The sequence below is a fragment of the Cricetulus griseus genome, chromosome X, assembly GCF_003668045.3.
Source record: "Cricetulus griseus strain 17A/GY chromosome X, alternate assembly CriGri-PICRH-1.0, whole genome shotgun sequence".
Classification (NCBI taxonomy): Eukaryota; Metazoa; Chordata; class Mammalia; order Rodentia; family Cricetidae; genus Cricetulus; species Cricetulus griseus.
Window position 1 is genome coordinate 60,361,535 of NC_048604.1, and position 18,414 is coordinate 60,379,948.

The 18,414-nt window shown below is 37.8% G+C and overlaps 1 protein-coding gene across 1 annotated transcript in view; it reads left to right on the plus strand.

Moving 5' to 3' along the window:
* Hdx (highly divergent homeobox) overlaps positions 1-18,414 on the plus strand; it is a 112,989-nt gene that overhangs the window by 75,180 nt on the left and 19,395 nt on the right. Inside the window, exon 5 of the mRNA XM_027432867.2 lies at positions 14,738-14,948. Within this exon, the coding sequence (XP_027288668.2) occupies positions 14,738-14,948 (211 nt within the window). The remainder of the gene's footprint in view (positions 1-14,737; positions 14,949-18,414) is intronic.

Below are 18,414 nucleotides of genomic sequence, written 5' to 3' on the forward strand. Positions count from 1 at the left end.
AGCCAGATCTACCTAGTAAGTTCAAGGCCAACCAGGCTAAATAGTGAGACCCTGTCTCAAAAAATGTTGGAAAACTGGATATTCCTAAACTAACCAGGTTTAATATGAAATAGAGAAAAATACCTTCACATGTATTTAATAACTAAAATTTAGAAAGTAGTTTGGGTTGAAGAAGATCTGGAGCCAAGAACTAGATACGATACTTGCAATAAATAAGAAGACATTGACCCACTGCCATGGTTTGCTTTCTGTTGCTGTGATTTATTTCTGACCAAAAGAAACTTGGGTGTGGAAAGTCTTATTTGGTTTGCACCTTACAGTCCCACATCCAGAGAAGCTGAGACAGGATCTGAAGCAGGAAAGTGTCCACTAAAAGAGTACTGTTTACTGACTTATTTCCCATGGCTACTTGGTTTGCTTTCTTACACCATCTAGGACAATCTGACCGAGGGTGGCACTGCCCACAGTAAGCTGGACTCTCAAATATGACAGCTGTTAGGAAAATTGCACAAGGTGGGACTTCAGCGAGTCTCACAGCAGGTCCACAGTGGGTGAGGGACAGATGGTAGGTGGGAGACAGACCTGTAGAAATGACTTATGTGGAAGGTTTGTTGGGGATGGTGATGAGAGAGAGAGAGAGAGAGAGAGAGAGAGAGAGAGAGAGAGAGAGAGAGAGAGAGAGAGAGAGAGAGCAGCCTCTTCGGAAAAAAATAGAAAAAAGAGTGGGGGTAGAGATAGGCAGGGGGAAGAGAGACAGAAAAGAGGGCTGCCTCCTCAGAGAAACAGAAAAAAGAGAGATGAGAGAGTGGGCTGAGTTTTTCTCTTACAGAGACCTCTGCACCTATGTACAGAGCTTGCCATGCACAGAGGCCCTGTGCCAGGTTACCAAGGGGCTGTGTCAGGTCTTCCTGGATTACTACAACAGCAATCATTAATCAAGAAATATACCACAAATTTGCCTCCAGGCCAATCTGATGGAGGCAATTCTTTAATGGAGGTTCCTTCTTCCAAAGTGACTTTAGTTTGTGTCAGATTGAGAAAACATGAGCAGTCCTTTCACCATAATGAATAATATTTGGGAACAACAGCGAATGAATGAATGAATGAATGTATAAATAAAAGCTCCCACATTCTTGCAAACCTAGGACAAAACAATTTATAGAGTGGTATGTTCGATGTAATTGAAGTATTCATGGAAAGAGTGCATGGAAACTTAAGGTTTCTTCAATGGACTTAAGGTAAATTCAATGGACTAGATAAAGGTTATCTTCCTCAGTTGACCTATTCTGATGCTAATACCTTCCAGAGTGCCCTCATTTATCAGCTATCTTGGTATTCCTTAACTCAATCAAGTGGCCATTACAAGTTGCTAGAGCAAAATAACATTAAATGGGTTGTAAGCAGGTGAAAAAAATCCTCATAGTTTTGAGGACTACAAAGTCCAAGATCAAGTTCCTAGCATATTTAGTGTCTTGCTAGTGCCCCTTCTATACAGCTATCTTTTCATGGTGGGAGGTAAGACATCCTTTTGTTTACTTTTTAAAATGCGCTAAGTCTATTCTTGAGGGATTAATACTGTCATCTTAGAGGATAGAAGTTAATCATACATTTAATTGGGTTAGAGAACATTAGTATTCAGATCATAGCAGCTTCTAAGATAATTGCATTCTTCCATGAGTCTGTAAGATGTAATAAAAATCTTTAGCATTGTATTTATATTTTGAATTGATTCCCATTGCCTTTCAGGATATGTACACTGAAGACAGTCTCCCTATATAGCCCAGGCTAGTTGGTAACTCATTGTAGGTACATTCTACCACGACTGGTTCTGCTGCTTAGTTTTAAAGAGCATCTGAAAAAGAAATATTTTCAACCTTAGAATACAATGAAAACCTCAAATACTTCCCAATATTCATATCACATGTTTTACCTTTGTCATTGTACATGACAGACCTGTCACTTCCAAGAAGGGCACAAAAGAAGGGTGAAGCTAAGTAGAAACTTCGTTTTTGTTTTACTTTCCTATTCTTTATCCTGCCTTCAGGTTTTATGATGTAAATAAGACAAGCATCCTAAAGAATGACTTCCTCCTTTTGCCTAAGGCATCATTAGCACAGATTGGCTAGAATTATTATGGAAGAAAAGGGCCTGCATCACATATCCATAAGCAGCAGTATTCACAGATAGGAAATAGTGAAAGAGCATGACAATTTAAAAGAGCTTTGGTGAGAAGGTCCAGTTCTTAAGATTTCTGAAGTCTAGTAACTTATTTGCAATGAAGCAGTGTAAAGGAAAATGGAAATTACTTTTTTAACTAGTATTTTCTTTTGTGGGAATTAGTTAATCTAGGAAAATTGTTACAATGTCTATAAGTATTTCTCTATTTGATTACTTTTCCTCTAAGTCAATCCGTTTTAGAGTTCATGTTTAATATACACTGCTAAATACATCTAAAGTTCTATATTTCCTGAATTTGCTCCCCTACCCCCACCCAGCAAATAAAAACAACAGTTACCCTTCTTGAGCTAACTGAATAGTTCTTCTGTTTTGCCAGACATATTTTTTTGAAAAATTTGACCAAGTATAAAACTAACCTTAATCACATTTTTATTTACATTGGAATGTATCTATGGTGCCTTTGTATTTATGTAGGCCTTATTGTACAGAGTAAATTCTGTTAATATATAAAGAAAGGGGCTGATAAGATAGCTCTGTCAATGTAAATTGCTTACTGTATAAACGTGACAACTGGAGTTCCATCCTCAGATAACATAAAAACAAACAAAAATTTAAGTTAGTGTATAAACAAAAATGGTATTGTTGGCCAGCCAATATTCCAGAATAGATGGGGTAGGTGGTCTCCAGGCCCCACCATCACTGAAAAGATATTGCAGCTGATGGCTACTAGGAGAAGGAGAATTACTATTTGAGGGTGTGGCCAGTGGTAGGTTACATATACTCCAATGGATAGACCCACATCCAGGTGCATATGAACAGAACAAATTATATTTAGTGGGTTAACAGCAATAACAAAAAAAGACATGAAGTTTGTAGGAGAGATTGTTGGGAGGGTAACAGGAAATTTAGAGGTGGAAATGAGGGGTGGGTATGATCATATTTCATTTACACAGGTATAAAATGCTCAAAGAATATATATATAATAAAAAATAAAATTAAAAAATCCAGGCATGATGGTGACATATACTTCTAAGTCCAGAACAGGGGTAAATGGAATCAGGCCAACCCCTGGAGCTTGCAGGACAGCCAGACTAGACTTGCCTTGCCATTAAACCCCAGGCTAGTGAGTGACCCTGTTTAAAATGGCAGGGTATGGTAGCATACATCTTTTATCCTAGAACTTGGGAGTCAGAGGCATTTTCTTTTCCATGAATATAAAGCCATCCAACTGTACATAGTGTGGCTAAATACTGAGACACTTTCTTTAAAAAAAAAAAGACAGAGGATGTCTGAATAACACCTGAAATTGATACCCATACTCACGTGAATAGGTGTATGCACATTGCACATGAATATATACATATAAAAATATAATATAAGAATGGCTGGGGACAGTTCAGTGAGTAAACACATGCCATGCAAATGTGAGGATCTGAGTTCAAATAACCAGAACCCATGAAAAGCTAATATGGCAGTACATGTCTGTAATCACACAACTCCTAATTTGAGATGGGAGGCAGAAGCAGGAGAATCTCTGGAAGCTGAACAGGCAGGTAGCCTGGTATATTCACCAAGAACAAAAAAGAAACCTTGTTCCAAACAAGGTGGAAGCCAGAGACTGACTCAAAAATTGTTCTCCAAACTTCACAAGCAAAATGGGACATATACAATGTCCCACATACAGAAGGCCTAGGTCAGTCCCCTGGAAACTCCACAGCTGTTGGTCTAGAATTCATGAGTTTCCACTAACTTGATTCAGGTCTCCCTGCATCCAGATTAAATATATTGTATACCTTTTACAGAAGTCACACAACTGATCATTACGGTATGTCTGAGTTTTCTTTTTTTTGCAGATTTTTTATTTGAATTAGAAACAAGATTGTTTTACATGCCAATCCCAGTTCCCTTTTCCCATCCTCCCCTACTACCACCCCCCACTAAAACCCTACCTATCACATATCCTTTCTGCTCCCCCAGGTTGGAGAGGCCTTCAATAGGGTGTCATCAGAGTCTATAATATCCCTTGGGATAGGGACTAGGCCCACCCCGGTATGTCTTGGCTCAGGGAGTATTCCTCTATGTGGAATGGGCTCCCAAAGTCCACACCTATGCGAGGGATAAGTACTGAACTACTACAGGAGGTCCTGTAGATTTCCGAGGTTTCCTCAATGAAATCCATGTTCTCTGAGTCTGGATCAGTCCCATGCTGGTATCCCAGCTATCACTCTGGAGAGCAACAGCTCCCCGATGTTCAGGTCAGCTGTTTCTGTGGGTTTCACCAGCCTGGTCTGGACCCCTTTGTTCTTTACTCGTCCTTCTCTGAATCTGGATTCCAGTTCAGTTCAAGGTTTAGCTATGGGTGTCTGCTACTTCCACCAGCTGCTGGATGAAGGCTATAGGATGGCATATAAGTTAGTCATCAATCTCATTATCAGGGGAGGACATTTAAGGTAGCCTCTCCTCTGTTGCTTAGATTGTTAGCTGGTGTCATCTTTGTAGATCTCCAGACATTTTCCTAGTGCTTGATTTCCCTGTAAACCAAAAATGTCTCCCTCTATTATAGTATCTTCATTCTTGTTATCTTCTATTCTTCCCATGACTCAACCTTTCTGCTTCCTCATGTCCTCTGCATCCCTCCTCTTCTACCCTTCTCATTCACCTAGCTCCCTCCCCCCTCTTCCCATGCTCTCAATTTGCTCAGGGGATCTCCTCCAGGGGACCATGTATGTCTCTCTTAGGGTCCTCCTTGCTTATTAGCTTCTCTGGCAGTGTGGATTGTAGGCTGGTAATCATTTACTCTATGTCTAAAATCCACATATGAGTGAGTACATATCATGTTTGTTGTTTTGTGATTGGGTTACCTCGCTCAGTATGTTTTCTTCTAGTTCCATCCATTGTCCTGCAAATTTCAAGATTCCATTGTTTTTTTTTTCTTTTGAGTAGTACTCCATTGTGTAAATGTACCACATTTTCTCTATCTATTCTTCGGTTGAGGGACATCTAGGCTGCTTCCAGTTTCTGACTATTACAAATAGTGCTGCTATGAACATCGCTGAACAGATGTCCTTGTTATATGAATGTGCTTCTTTTGGGTATATGCCTAAGAGTGGAATTGCTGGATCTTGTGGTAGACTGATTCCCATTTTCCTGAGGAGTCGCCATACTGATTTCCAAAGTGGCTGTACAAGTTGGCACTCCCACCAGCAGTGGAGAAATGTTCCCCTTTCTCCACATCCTCTCCAGCATAAACGGTCATTGGAGTTTTTAATTTGACCATTCTGACAGGAGTAAGATGGTATTCTCAGAGTTGTTTTGATTTGCATTTCTCTGATGGCTAAGGATTTTGAGCACTTTCTTATGTGCCTTTCAGCCATTTTAGATTCCTCTATTGAGAATTGTCTATTTAGTTCTGTACCCCACTTTTTAATTGGATTACTTGGTGTTTTGGAGACTAGCTTCTTGAGTTCTTTGTATATTTTGGAGATCATCCCTCTGTCAGATGTGGGGTTGATGATTATCTTTACCTATCTGTGGGCTATGGTTTTATCTTGTTGACTGTGTCCTTTGCTTCTCAGTTTCAGGAGGTCCCATTCATCAATTATTGATCTCAGTGTCTGGGCTACTGGTATAATGTTCAGGAAGCAGTGTCTTGTACCAATTAATTCAAAGGTATTTCCCACTTTGTCTTCTAATAGGGTTAGTGTGGCTAGGTTTATGTTGAGGTCTTTGATAGTTTTGACTGAAGTTTTGTGCATATCAATAGACTTAGGTCTATCTGTAGACTTCTACATGTGCGTATCCAGTTATGCCAGCACCATTTGTTGAAGATGTTTTCTTTGTTCCATCGTATAAATTTGGATTGTTTGTCAAAAATCAGGTGTTCATAGGTATGTGGGTTAATATCAGGGTTTTCAATTCTATTCCATTGGTCTACCTGTCTATTTTTCTGCCAATACCAAGCTGTTTCCAGGACTATAGCTCTGTAATAGAGCTTGAAGTCAGGGATGGTGATGCCTCCAGAAATTCCTTTATTGGACAGGGATGTTTTGGCTATATTGGGTCTTTTGTTTCTCCATATAAAGTTGAGAATTGTTCTTTCAAGGTCTATGAAGAATTGTGTTAGGATTTTGATGGGGATTGCATTGAATCTGCAGATTGCTTTTGGCAAGATTGCCATTTTTACTATGTTGATCCTACCTGTCCAAGAGCATGGGAGATCTTTCCATTTACTGGTATCTTCTTTAATTTCTTTCTTTAGAGACTCAAAATTCTTACGGTACAGGTCTTTCACTTTTTGGTTAGTGTTACCCCAACGTATTTTATGTTGTTTGTGGCAATTGTAAAGGGTGATGTTTCTCTGAATTCTTTCTCCACCAATGTTTAATCTGTATATAGTAGGGCTACAGATTTTTTTTAGTTAATCTTTTATCCTGCCACTTGGCTGATGGTGTTTATCAGCTGTAGGAGTTCCCTGGTAGAGTTTTTGGGGTTGCTATAATATCTGCAAATAGTGAGATTTTGAGTTTTTCCTTTCCTATTTGTATCCCGTTGATCTCTTTTTCTTGTCTTATTGCTCTAGCTAGAACTTCAAGGACAATATTGAAGAGGTATGGAGGGAGTGGACAGCCTTGTCTTGTCCCTGATTTTAGAGGAATTGCATTGAGTTTCTTTGCATTGAATTTGATGTTGACTGTCGGCTTGCTGTATATTGCTTTTATTATGGTGAGGTATGTTCCTGTTATCCCTGATTTCTCCAAGACCTTTATCATGAAGGGGTGTTGGATTTTGTCAAAGGCTCTTTCATCATCTAGTGAGATGATCATGTGGTTTTTTCCCTCAGTCTGTTTATATGGTGGATTACATTGATGGATTTTCGTATGTTGAACCACCCTTGCATCCCTGGGATGAAGCCTACTTGATCATGGTGGATGATTTCTCTGATGTGTTCTTGGATTCCATTTGCCAGTATTTTATTGAGAATTTTTGCATCAATGTTCATGAGGGATATTGGTCTGTATTTCTCTTTCTTAGTTGTGTCTTTGTGTGGCTTGGGTATCAACGTTGTTGAAGCCTCATAAAAAGAATTTGGCAATGACCCTTCTGTTTCTATTGTGTGGAATACTTTGAGGAGAATTGGTATTAGCTCTTCTTTGAAATTCTGGTAGAATTCTGCACTGAAGCCATCTGGCCCTGGGCTTTTTTTGGTTGGGAGACTTGTGATGACTGCTTCAATTTCATTAGGGGTTATAGGTCTATTTAAGTTGCTTATCTGTTCTTGATTTAATTTTGGTAAGTGAAATCTGTCCAAAAAAATTGTCCATTTCCTTTAGATTTTCAAATTTTGAGGAATATAGGTTTTCGAAGTATGACCTGATGATTCTCTGGATTTCCATTTTATTGATTTCAGCCCTCAGTTTGATTATTTCCTGGGGTCTGCTCCTCTGGGTTATATTGGCTTCTTTGTGTTCTAAATTTTTCAGTTGTGCTGTTAATTCTCTAGTGTGATTATTCTCCTGTTTCTTCATTTGTGCAGTTAGCTCTATGAACTTTCCTCTTAGCACTGCTTTCAAAGTGTCCCATAGGTTTGGGTATGTTGTGTCTGCATTCTCATTGAGTTTTAGGAAATCTTTGATTTCTTTTTTTATTTCTTCCTTGACCCAGGAATTGTGCAATTGGGTGTTACTTAATTTCTATGAGTTTGTAGGTTTTCTGTAATTCGTGTTGTTGTAGAATTCTAACTTTAAAGCATGGTGGTCTGATAAGATACAGGGCATTATTTCAATTTTTTTTGTCCCTGTTGAGGTTTGCTATGTTGCCAAGTATGCGCTCAATTTTAGAGAAGGTTCCATGTGGTGCTGAGAAGAAGGTAAATTGTTTTGTATTTGGATGGAATGGTCTATAGATATCTCTTAAGTCCAATTGAGCCATAACTTCTATTAGTTCTTTTGTTTCTTTGATAAGTTTCTGTCTGGTGTTCCTCTCCAGTGGCAAGAGTGGGGTGTTGAAATCTCCCACTATAAGTGTGTGCAGTTTTATGTGTGATTTGAGTTTTAATAATGTTTCTTTTTCAAACGTGGATGCCTTTGTATTTGGGGCATAAATGTTCAGAATTGAGACTTCATCTTGATAGATTTCCCTGTGATGAATAGGAAGTGACCTCCTTTGTCTCTTTTGATTGATTTTAGTTAAAGGCCAATTTGTTGGATATTAGGATTGCTATCCCTACTTGTTTCTTGGACCCATTTGATTAGAAAATCTTTCCTCAACCTTTAATTCTTAGGTACCGTCTGTCTTTGAAATTGAGTTGTGTTTCTTGTATGCAGCAAAAGGTGAGTTAAGACCATTAATGTTGATGAATATTAATGACCATTGATTGTTCATTCTTGTTTGTTTTTAATTTGGTAATGGTGATGAAATTATGTGTGGGATTCTATCCCTTTTTCTTTTTGGCTATTGGTAAAGTGAGATTATCTATTGCCTATATTTTTCTGGTTGTAGTTAACTTCCTTGTGTTGCAGTTTTCCTTCCAGAGCTTTCTGTAGGGCTGGATTATTGGATATTTATTGTTTGAATCTAGTTTTGTCATGGAATATCTTGTTTTCTCCATCTGTATTGATTGAAAGCTTTGCTGGGTATAGTAGTCTGGGCTTGCATCCGTGGTCTCTTAGTGTAGGCAGGATATCAATCCTGGACCTTCTGGATATCAGAGTTTCCATGGAAAAGTCAGGTATAATTCTGGTAGGTTTGCCTTTACATGTTACTTGACCGTTTTCCTTTGCTGTTCTTAATATTTTCTCTTTATTCTCTATGTTTGGGGTTTTCATTATTATGTTGTGAGTAGACCTTTTTTGGTTCAGCCAATTTGGTGTTCTGTAGGCTTCTTTTATTTTCATTGGCAGGTCTTTCTTTAGGTTGGGAAAGTTTTCTTCTGTGAGTTTGTTGAATATGTTTTCTGCACCTTTGAGTCAGATTTTTTCACCTTCTTCTATACCTATTATTCTTAGGTTTGATCTTTTCACAGTATCCCATATTCCCTGGATATTTTTTCAGGGATTTGTTGGACTTAAGATTTTCTTTGGTCCATGACTGTATATCCTCTAGCGAGTCTTCAACAACTGAGATTCTCTCTTCCATCTCTTGTATTCTGTTGGTTTATGCTTACATCTGTAGTTCCTGATAGTTTACCCAGCTTTTCTATTTACATAATTCCCTCAGATTGTGCTTTCTTTATTGTCTCAATTTCAGTGTTTAGGTCTTTAAGTGTTTCCTTCAAAGATTTGTTGGTATCTTGTATTTTTTGTTTGTTTTTTTCTTCTATTTCTTTAAGGGATTTTCTCTTTGAGGTCCTCTATCATTTTCATGAAGATGTTTTTAAGGTCATTCTCTTCTGCTTCATTTGCACTGTGATGTTCAGGTCTTGCTGGTGTATGGCTCCTAGTCTCCAATGGTGTCATATTGGGTTTTCTGGTGTTTAATGTGCTTTTACATTGTCCTCTTCTCATCCTTTCTTCTGGTGGCTGTAGCAAGAGTCTCTTTCTCTCCTGGTGGGTATGGGACCAAGGTTCCCTTCTGTTAGATGCAAATAGTTCCAATACTCTGATGTCTTTCCTCTTGTTGTGGATGGAGATGGCACTGTTACCGGGGCCTCAAGAGTATCTGGATGTGCCAGATCCCACTTCGGAACTCAGATCCGGTGAGTAAACCCCTGGTGTCAGAAGTTTCTGAGTAGGGCCACTGAACCAGAACTGGAAACAGCCCCTGGCCTATCTGGGCTGGTGGATGGAGGCAGAACTGTTACCGGGGCCTTGGCAGTGTCTGAGTGTGTTGGATCCCGCTGCCAATTTTGGGTCCAGTGAGCAGATCCCTGACGTCTGATGTCTCTGAACAGGGCTGCAGAAATGGTCTGAGTTTTCTATTCCATTCCCTTAATCTAATATTTATTGAACGTGGTTATATGGCTTCCTTCTACTTCATTTTAGCTAAGTTGTTTCCCTTTTAAATTACTGTAGTTTCTTGCATATGAGTCCTATCCATACTGCATTAAGTTTCTATGTATTTTCTTTGGGGGGGGAGATTGAATAAAGTTCAGGACTGGGGTTGTAGTTCAGTGGTAAAGAGCTTGCCTCCTGGGCATGGGAGGTTTAATCCTCAACTCCACAGAAAGAAGGGACGGAAAAAAAGTAATAGAAGATTTAAATTGTAACTCCAGTGTGTTCACTTTTCCTTAAAGACAGGATCTCACTATTTAGCCCTGGCTGTCCTGAAGTTCACTTTGTAGACCAGGCTGGCCTCAAACTCACAGAGAGTCACCTGCCTCTGTCTACAGAGTGCTAAGATTAAAGATATATGACACCATACCCAGGACAGTATGTTTACTTTTACTCCATAGATTATAGAAAGCAATAACTTTCTTGCTGATTTCACTTACTAGTTGTAGGAATATTCCTTGGGATCTTCTGTGTAAACCATATCCTATAATCTGCAGAAGGGGGAGCTTTCATGCTTGCTTTCTGATCTGTGTGAGTTCCTGTACATTCCTCCAATCAATTCTATGTTGTAACTAGAATGGATATCTTTTTTTATGTTCTTCTACGTTTTACCATTAAGCATGAAATTATCTGCTTAATGGTAGGTTCTGGGGTCCTGGAGATTTCTTTATAGGATAGTGTTTAATCCAAACTAAATTTTCTTAACAGATAAATTACTATTCAAGTAATTTGTTTATACTGTGTTAATTTGCACTTTTGAAAGAATTGCTCCATCGTTTTCAAGACATCTGATTGTGTACAGAATAGTTTTTATTGTCCTTTTATTGTTTATTTTGTGTCTACAAAGGCTATAGTAATATACTCTGGTTTATTTCTGATATTAATAACTTGTGCCATTTCCCTTACTTTGCTAGTCTTTCTAAATGTCAGTGTCACTGTTCAGTTCAATGAACCTACTGTCATAAACATTAACAAGTTTTCTTTTAAAAAGCATTTTTGGCCAAGCAGTGGTGACACATAACGTTAATCCCAGTACTTGGGAGGCAAAGGCAGGTGGAGCTCTGTAAGTTCGAGGCCAGCTTGGTCTACAGACTGAGTTCCAGGACAGCCAGGGCTGTTACACAGAGAAACCCTGTCTCAAAAAAAAAAAAACAAAACAAAAACAAAATATTAATCACTTGATAATTTCATACATGTATATGGTATATTTTGATCACATTAATCCCAATACTCCTATAACTTCTCTCAGATCTACTCCTTCCCAATTTCATGTCTTTTACCCTTTAATTAAACATAGATTCTTTTCTCTAAATATAATCTAAATACAGTTTACAGTTCCCCTTCCCTCTACTCCTCCCAGATCCTCCCATTTTTTCTCCCATACTGATCCATTCCTTTTCTATCTCTCGTGTCCTCTTTAAAAAAAATAAGTCACTGAGTCCAGATTGTAGTAACCATATCGTCATGATTTAAAGCCATCACCCGGAAGCTGTCAACATGCCAGTGGCAGCACCTTAAAGAAAACTCCTTTCTTTACCTCAGAAGCTGTTAATAGCTCTTCACCTAAGGGTAGAGGTTTATGAGCCACTTATCCTCCATGTTGAAATGTTGATTGGCTTGAAATTGTGAAGCCAACCACATCTGCTATGACTTTCTGGGAACAACAGTCATATCATGCCCAGAAGACATTGTTTTATTCTGGTCCTCCAAAACCTCTAATTCTTAAAATTGTTCAGCTCCTTCTTCTGAAATACTCCCTGAGCCTTGAAGAGAAGGGTGTAATATAGATGTCTTATTTGTTGTATACACACCATCACCCTTATCCTCTGCACTTTGACTATTTGTGAGTTTCTACATTAACTGCCCTCCACTGTGCAAAGACACTTCTCTAATGAGATCTGGGAATGATACCAATCTGTGGGTATGAAGACACAAATTGGATAGACCCAAACATGACTGGCAAAGAAAGAAAAAGTCAATGAAATGATTCCTAATGATATTCTGCTATACTCATAGATTGGTACCTATACCGTCATCAGAGAGGCTTCATCCAGCAACTGAAGAGAGCAGAAGCAGTGATCCATAGCCAAACATTAGGCTGAGCTTGGGAAATCCTGTGGAAGAGAGGGAGGAAGGATTGTAGAAGCCAGAGACATCAAGGACATCACTGGAAGGCTCATAGAATCAACTGTCCTGGGCGCATAGGAGCTCACAGAGACTGAACTGACAGCCAGGGAGCCTGCATTGGACTGACCTAGGCATTCTGCATATGTGTTACAGTTGTGTAACTTGGTTTACTTGTAAGGCTCCTAACAGTGAGGGCAGGGGCTGTCTGTGACTCTGTTGACTTTTGAGAAACATTCCTCTTATCAGGTTGCCTAGTCCAGCCTTAATAAGAAAGGAAGTGCTTAGTCTCACTGCAACTTGTTATGCCATGGCTGGTTGATATCCATGGGAAGCCCACTCATATCTGAAGAGGAACAGAGGAGGGGGAGGGGATGGGGGTAGGAGAGGAGGAGGGAGGAACTGAAAGGAGAGGAGGGAGGGGAAACTTTGGTTGAGATAAACAATAAAAACTAACATAAAGAAATATGTTTAGAGGACAGTTTGATACTATGTCCATTAATAAAAACAATAGTAGCAGGTTTACCTCCCCCACAAGGGCCCTGTGTACTCCCCACCGGTGGGTTCTTGACCAGATTTACAGAACTAGGAATGCATTTTCTCTTGTAGGGCAGGCCTTGAATCCAATCAGAGAATGACTGAGTATTCCCGCAACATTTGTGCCACTATTTCACTGATGAGAGTATCTTGCCACACTGATCAATATTGTAACTAACAGCTGGGTAAAACTGTTGATGGCTTTTTGTTCTCACCAACCAACATAATACCTTCTGGTACTACGAAAGCTAGATATCCAGCAAGAAGCTTCCTAGTCAGTACTGACTTTATTTCTCCATGTTCTGTGATCAAATTATGGGGTGTCTTCAGCAATAAGGTCTTACCATCAAGTTCTGATAGGCAACCAAGAGAATGGCAATTTTCCTGCATTATTTTGAGGGTATCTGGCACACCTCTGACCAACAACTTCAGTGAAGTGTATTTTCAAGATGTTTTATATTTGTGCTACAGAAAATGCAGAATAAAAATTCAAGCTATATACTGAAATAAAATATTTGTCAACCACTTATCTGACAAAGAATTAATACACAGTATTTAAAGAACTCTCAAAACACTATCTTGAGTGTTCAGTTAAATACTTCAATTAGCAAAGAAGAGACATTTCACTGAAGAGGCTATATGAATAGCAAATAAACATGTGGAACGATGTTTAACATCACTAGTCATTAGGAAAACTAAAAAGAGCTCCATAAATTTCAATGACTGAGTGCTTGCTTAGCATGAATGTAACCCAGGTTCCATACTCAGCGTAGCAATATAATTCATATATACTGGAACGACCACTCATACATTGATAAGAAGAATATAAAATTAAAATTTATGTCTACACAAAAAGTTATGTGTGACTTTTCATGGGAGATTTATATGTAATAGCCAAAAACTGGGCACAGAGTATATCCATGTTTTTCATATATATTCTTGCTAAGTAGCCCTGACTGGCCTGGTACTCCTTGTTTGGTACTCCTTGTTTATCCCAAGTTAACAATAAATTCACAGCAATCTTTATGTCTCAACTTCCCAAGTGCCAAAATTGTAGGCATGTGCCACTACACCTGGACTACTAGTTTTTATATTGTGCTGTAACTTTTTAAGGCATAAGTCACAAGAAACAAAGTGAAGAATAGACAAAATCTGTTACTGAAATTTGAGAATTTCTGTGACTCTACATGTGTTTCAACATAAAAAAATACTAGAGCTAGCCATGGTTTCTCACACGTGTAATCCTAGCACTGAGAGGACTAAGGCAAGAGGATTGCTTTTAGTTTAATGGAGCACAGGCTACATTGTGAGCTCCTGGCCAGCCAGGGTCATAGGATGAAAGTCTTTCTTTAAGACAACAACAAAGGCAACAAAAATTATATCTAATGATATCGCTCAGTAGTACCATATTTGGCTCTCTGGGTTTGGTCCCAAATATTGATTTAAAAACATAGCCATCTTTAATTGGGTCTAAATCTAATAAAAACAAAAATGAAGTCTACTATATGCAGGTATTTTGAAGCCAAACATACACAGAGGGCATAGTTTCACCTTTGAAAGCAAAATTTGAAGTGGATTATTAGCTGTAGTTACATAGCTGTAAGCCTAATTTCATTGAAGAAACATCAATACATTTTTCCTGTTTAATGAATTGGTGAATTATTTTCCTTAGAAATGAAAATAAAAACAGGCACAAAAGCAATGTTTTATAGCCTGCATGTCATTTGAAAGTCTAAATATTTAAATAAATACCCTCTTCTGCTAAAAACAACTTTTTAGTTTTGCTTTGTGCCTTAAAAGTTTTATTGTTTCATGTGCTTATGTGTCTTTTCTAATCCTATTTTATGCTTCATTTGTTTATTATTCTAATGTCTAGGTTGTCTAAAATTGCTTATATTTCTCTTACAAAGACTTGGATTGGGAATCGAAGAAGAAAATACCGTTTAATGGGAATTGAAGTTCCACCTCCAAGAGGAGGCCCTGCTGATTTCTCTGAGCAGCCTGAATCTGGTTCTTCTTTGTCTGCACTCACACCAGGAGAGGAAGCTGGGACTGAAGTAGGGGAGGATAATGACAGAAATGATGAAGTGTCCATCTGTTTGTCCGAAGCAAGCTCTCAAGGTACTTTACTGCACCTCCTAATAACAAGCCTTTGGAATTTTGATGTATTTTTACTTGCTTTTCAGTGTACCACACTTTAAGTCTAGAGTGTTCAAAACATATGACTAAGCATTTGAAAAGAAACAGATTTGTTTTTAATGCCTCTATGTAAAAAGTCTTCAATATCAAGTCATCACAGAGAACATTCATTTATCACAGTAGTGATGCCATACTTTTAAAAAATGTTATCTATTACAACAGTCCTTATACTAGAATCAGGTAAAAGATTATATTTGGAATTCTAGTCAGTTAGGTGAGAGTTTACAAATATCTCAACAAGAGAGTATGGTATATTATAATGAACAGTAGGCTTTTGATCTGAGATACTAGTTGCCACTCAGTGCTTTTCCACTAGCGATTTGTACAGTTTGAGGCAAAGCATTTAACTGAGTTCATTAAACTCCCTTCTTCACCTGTTATAGGAAGTTAAACAGGCTCATCTTTTTAATACCTCTCAATGCATCCCTGAATGAGACTGTGTGCTAAAGCATAGATTAATGCCATTTACCCAAGAAGAATATTTTATTCGACTTCAAGCACAGAAATAAATAGTTGTGGTATAATTTTATTATAGTTTTTGTAAATATTTACTTTACATATCATAAAAATATTCTTTATAAATACACAATCCAGTTATGTTCAGTAAAGATTTTGGATCTGTACCACTAAAAATTTTATTTTAGATCTTTTTTATCACCCAAGGCAACTTCTCATGTTTAGCCAGTGTCCCTTCTGTCCTCAGCTCTAGGCACACTAATCTGCTTTCTATCTGTGTGTGTCTTTTCCATGTACTTTATCTGAATCTGATAATATAATCTATAGTACTTTTGTATCTGTGCTTCAGAAATTACGAACCTCTCATTTGCACATTGCTTGTTTCTTTTTTTTCATTGATATCAGTTCAGTATATTGGAAAATTATTTTCTGGTTTATCTATCTATTTTGTGTATGTATATGTGTATGATGTTTGTAGGTGTGATTGAATGTGTGTAGCCACACAACTCAAGTATCTCTTTTCTGGTTCTAGCCCACTTGTTCTGAGAATTCTCTGTCTCCATCACATCCATTGGGATGGAGTTACCCGTGGGTGACTATACCTACTCTGGTCCTTATGGTTATTTGGCAAGTGCTTTAGTCACTGAGCCATCTCAACAACTCCTTGGTTTTTTATTTGCCTCTTAACATTTTATGATTCATCTACAGAGAGAGAGACAGAGAGAGAGAGAGAGAGAGAGAGAGAGAGAGAGAGAGAGAGAGAGAGAGAGAGTTAAACAGAGAAACTGGCCTTGAATTCACTGTGCTGCAAAGACTGGTCTTGTATTACTGCCCCCCCCAACCTTTACCTCCCAGGAGCTTGGATTATAAGTGTGTACTTTGTTGCCTATCTATACTAGTCATCTTCAAGAGTGGCATTATTTGTGCAACATAAAATTTTATGTTAGGATAATTACAAAATCATTTTTAGTAATTAGGTCAATAATAAATTTGGCAACAGCCATAATGTTTGTGCTATTACTGAGTCTTTCTGTGAGATCTAGAATGTTTGCCACTCACTTAGGATACCTCAGAAGCTCCAATTGGAGAGGATTTCTGGACCACTAGAAAATACTATAACCCCAGGTCCAAGAATCAGGTAAACAACTACATTTTTGGGTTAGGAGAATAAACAAAGTATTAATGGAAAAGGTTTATCATAGTGACATTATAGAAGAAAACAAGATATATTACTGAAGTGATGAAGTTTTAATTTGATAATTTTGAATCAGGGTTTCTCATTACTCCAGATCCTCCTATCACTACCTTCTGTTTCTGATTTTTTGTGGTAAAATTTTGGGGTATAATTTTTACATTGTCAGACATAGCAGTATTTTCCTTTGTTGTTTCTGCCTTTGTAGTCCTAATTATAGTATTTTCTTGCTCTACACTTATGAAAATAAGCTCATATATTTGCTTCTGGCATCCTTATGGCCTTAGTTTAGCAATCTTATATTAATTTCACTGAGAATTTACTTTGCCTTAAGATGTGTGAGGAAGATGCCTAATTTTACTTTTCCAAATAGTTAAGCGACAGTTCTACACTATTGGTTGCATAATTCATTGTCTGTCCAGTTAATTACAGTACAGCTTTCAAAAACAAATTATGTATTTATATGTATGCATATTCAGGTACACATACAAATCCTCATGAGAAAATTCTGAGCTTTGTATTATGTTACATTAATCTGTTTTTAACTGTGGATTTATAAAATATCTTACTATCTGGTAAAGCTTTTATTTTAGCTCTAGATGAACTGTAAAATTCTTTAGCTATATCTTCTCACAATTTCTTCCTCAAAATGTATTCAAAGTTTTTACTACCATCACACTAAATAGACAGACTGTCATTAGGAAGATTAATTCAGTTTGCAGTTCTGAATTTTAGAAAATAGCAGCACATACACAGAAAACTGTTGGGTAATATGGGTCTGGAATGCAAAAGAAAAAGAAAGCGTTGTCAGGAGAAGACACAGGAGTCTGCCAAACTGAGGCAATTAGCACCCAACCACAGAAGTGGAGTTTTAATTGAGAAAATTAAAATCCAAAACACAAAACAAGACAATGGAGAAAGATCATGTGTTGAGAAATATTTACATTTTCAGGCCCCAGGAAAAAAAAAATTAGCCCCTGAAAGAACATTCGGAACAACAGAACTGGATAGCATGTCATTGCTAAATCCAAGGAAAGAAAAAGATTTCAGAAATAAGAGGGGTCATTATCTCAATGATCTCATAGAAACTGAGTAGAAAGGAGAGGCCATTGAATCAGTCTTTAAGAGGTTCTTTGCAAAAGCAATTAATTGCATGCCCAGGGGGCAGACAGGCAAATTGTAATGGGTAGAATAATGAAAGGGATAGAAAAGCTGTCACTGTTGAGAAGACAATGAATTTTAAGTCCAGGTGTTTGAAAGATTATCAAACATGAATATTCTCTCTTTCCCTCTTTCTTTTTCTTCTCCCCTTTCCCTCCTTCTATTCCTTCCCTCCTCCCTCTTTCTCACCTCAGATTGCAAATGACAGTAGGAAAACTGATGCAGGCTTAAAAATCATCAAGAAAAAATATTTTATGATTTTTAAGGTCATTTGTTCTCATATAAGCTGTCCTATAAATATGTGTGTCTTCTGTTAGTCTTTCCAAAATTACATGTGCCTGGAGATTCTTGGGTAATTCGCAATAATTATATGATGGGGTGTTTAGAGCCTAATGCCCAACAGCTATTTGAAGTGACTAGGGAAGAAGGGGTTTGTATGTTTCTCTGAAAGGACAGGATTGATATGAGAAAATATTCTGATGAGGCAAAGTGCAGAGTTTCATTCCCAACAGTCACTTCCCCTCCTAAAACAGAATTTTAGAAAATAAGCACTTAATGGGAAAAAAGTGAATGTTAATT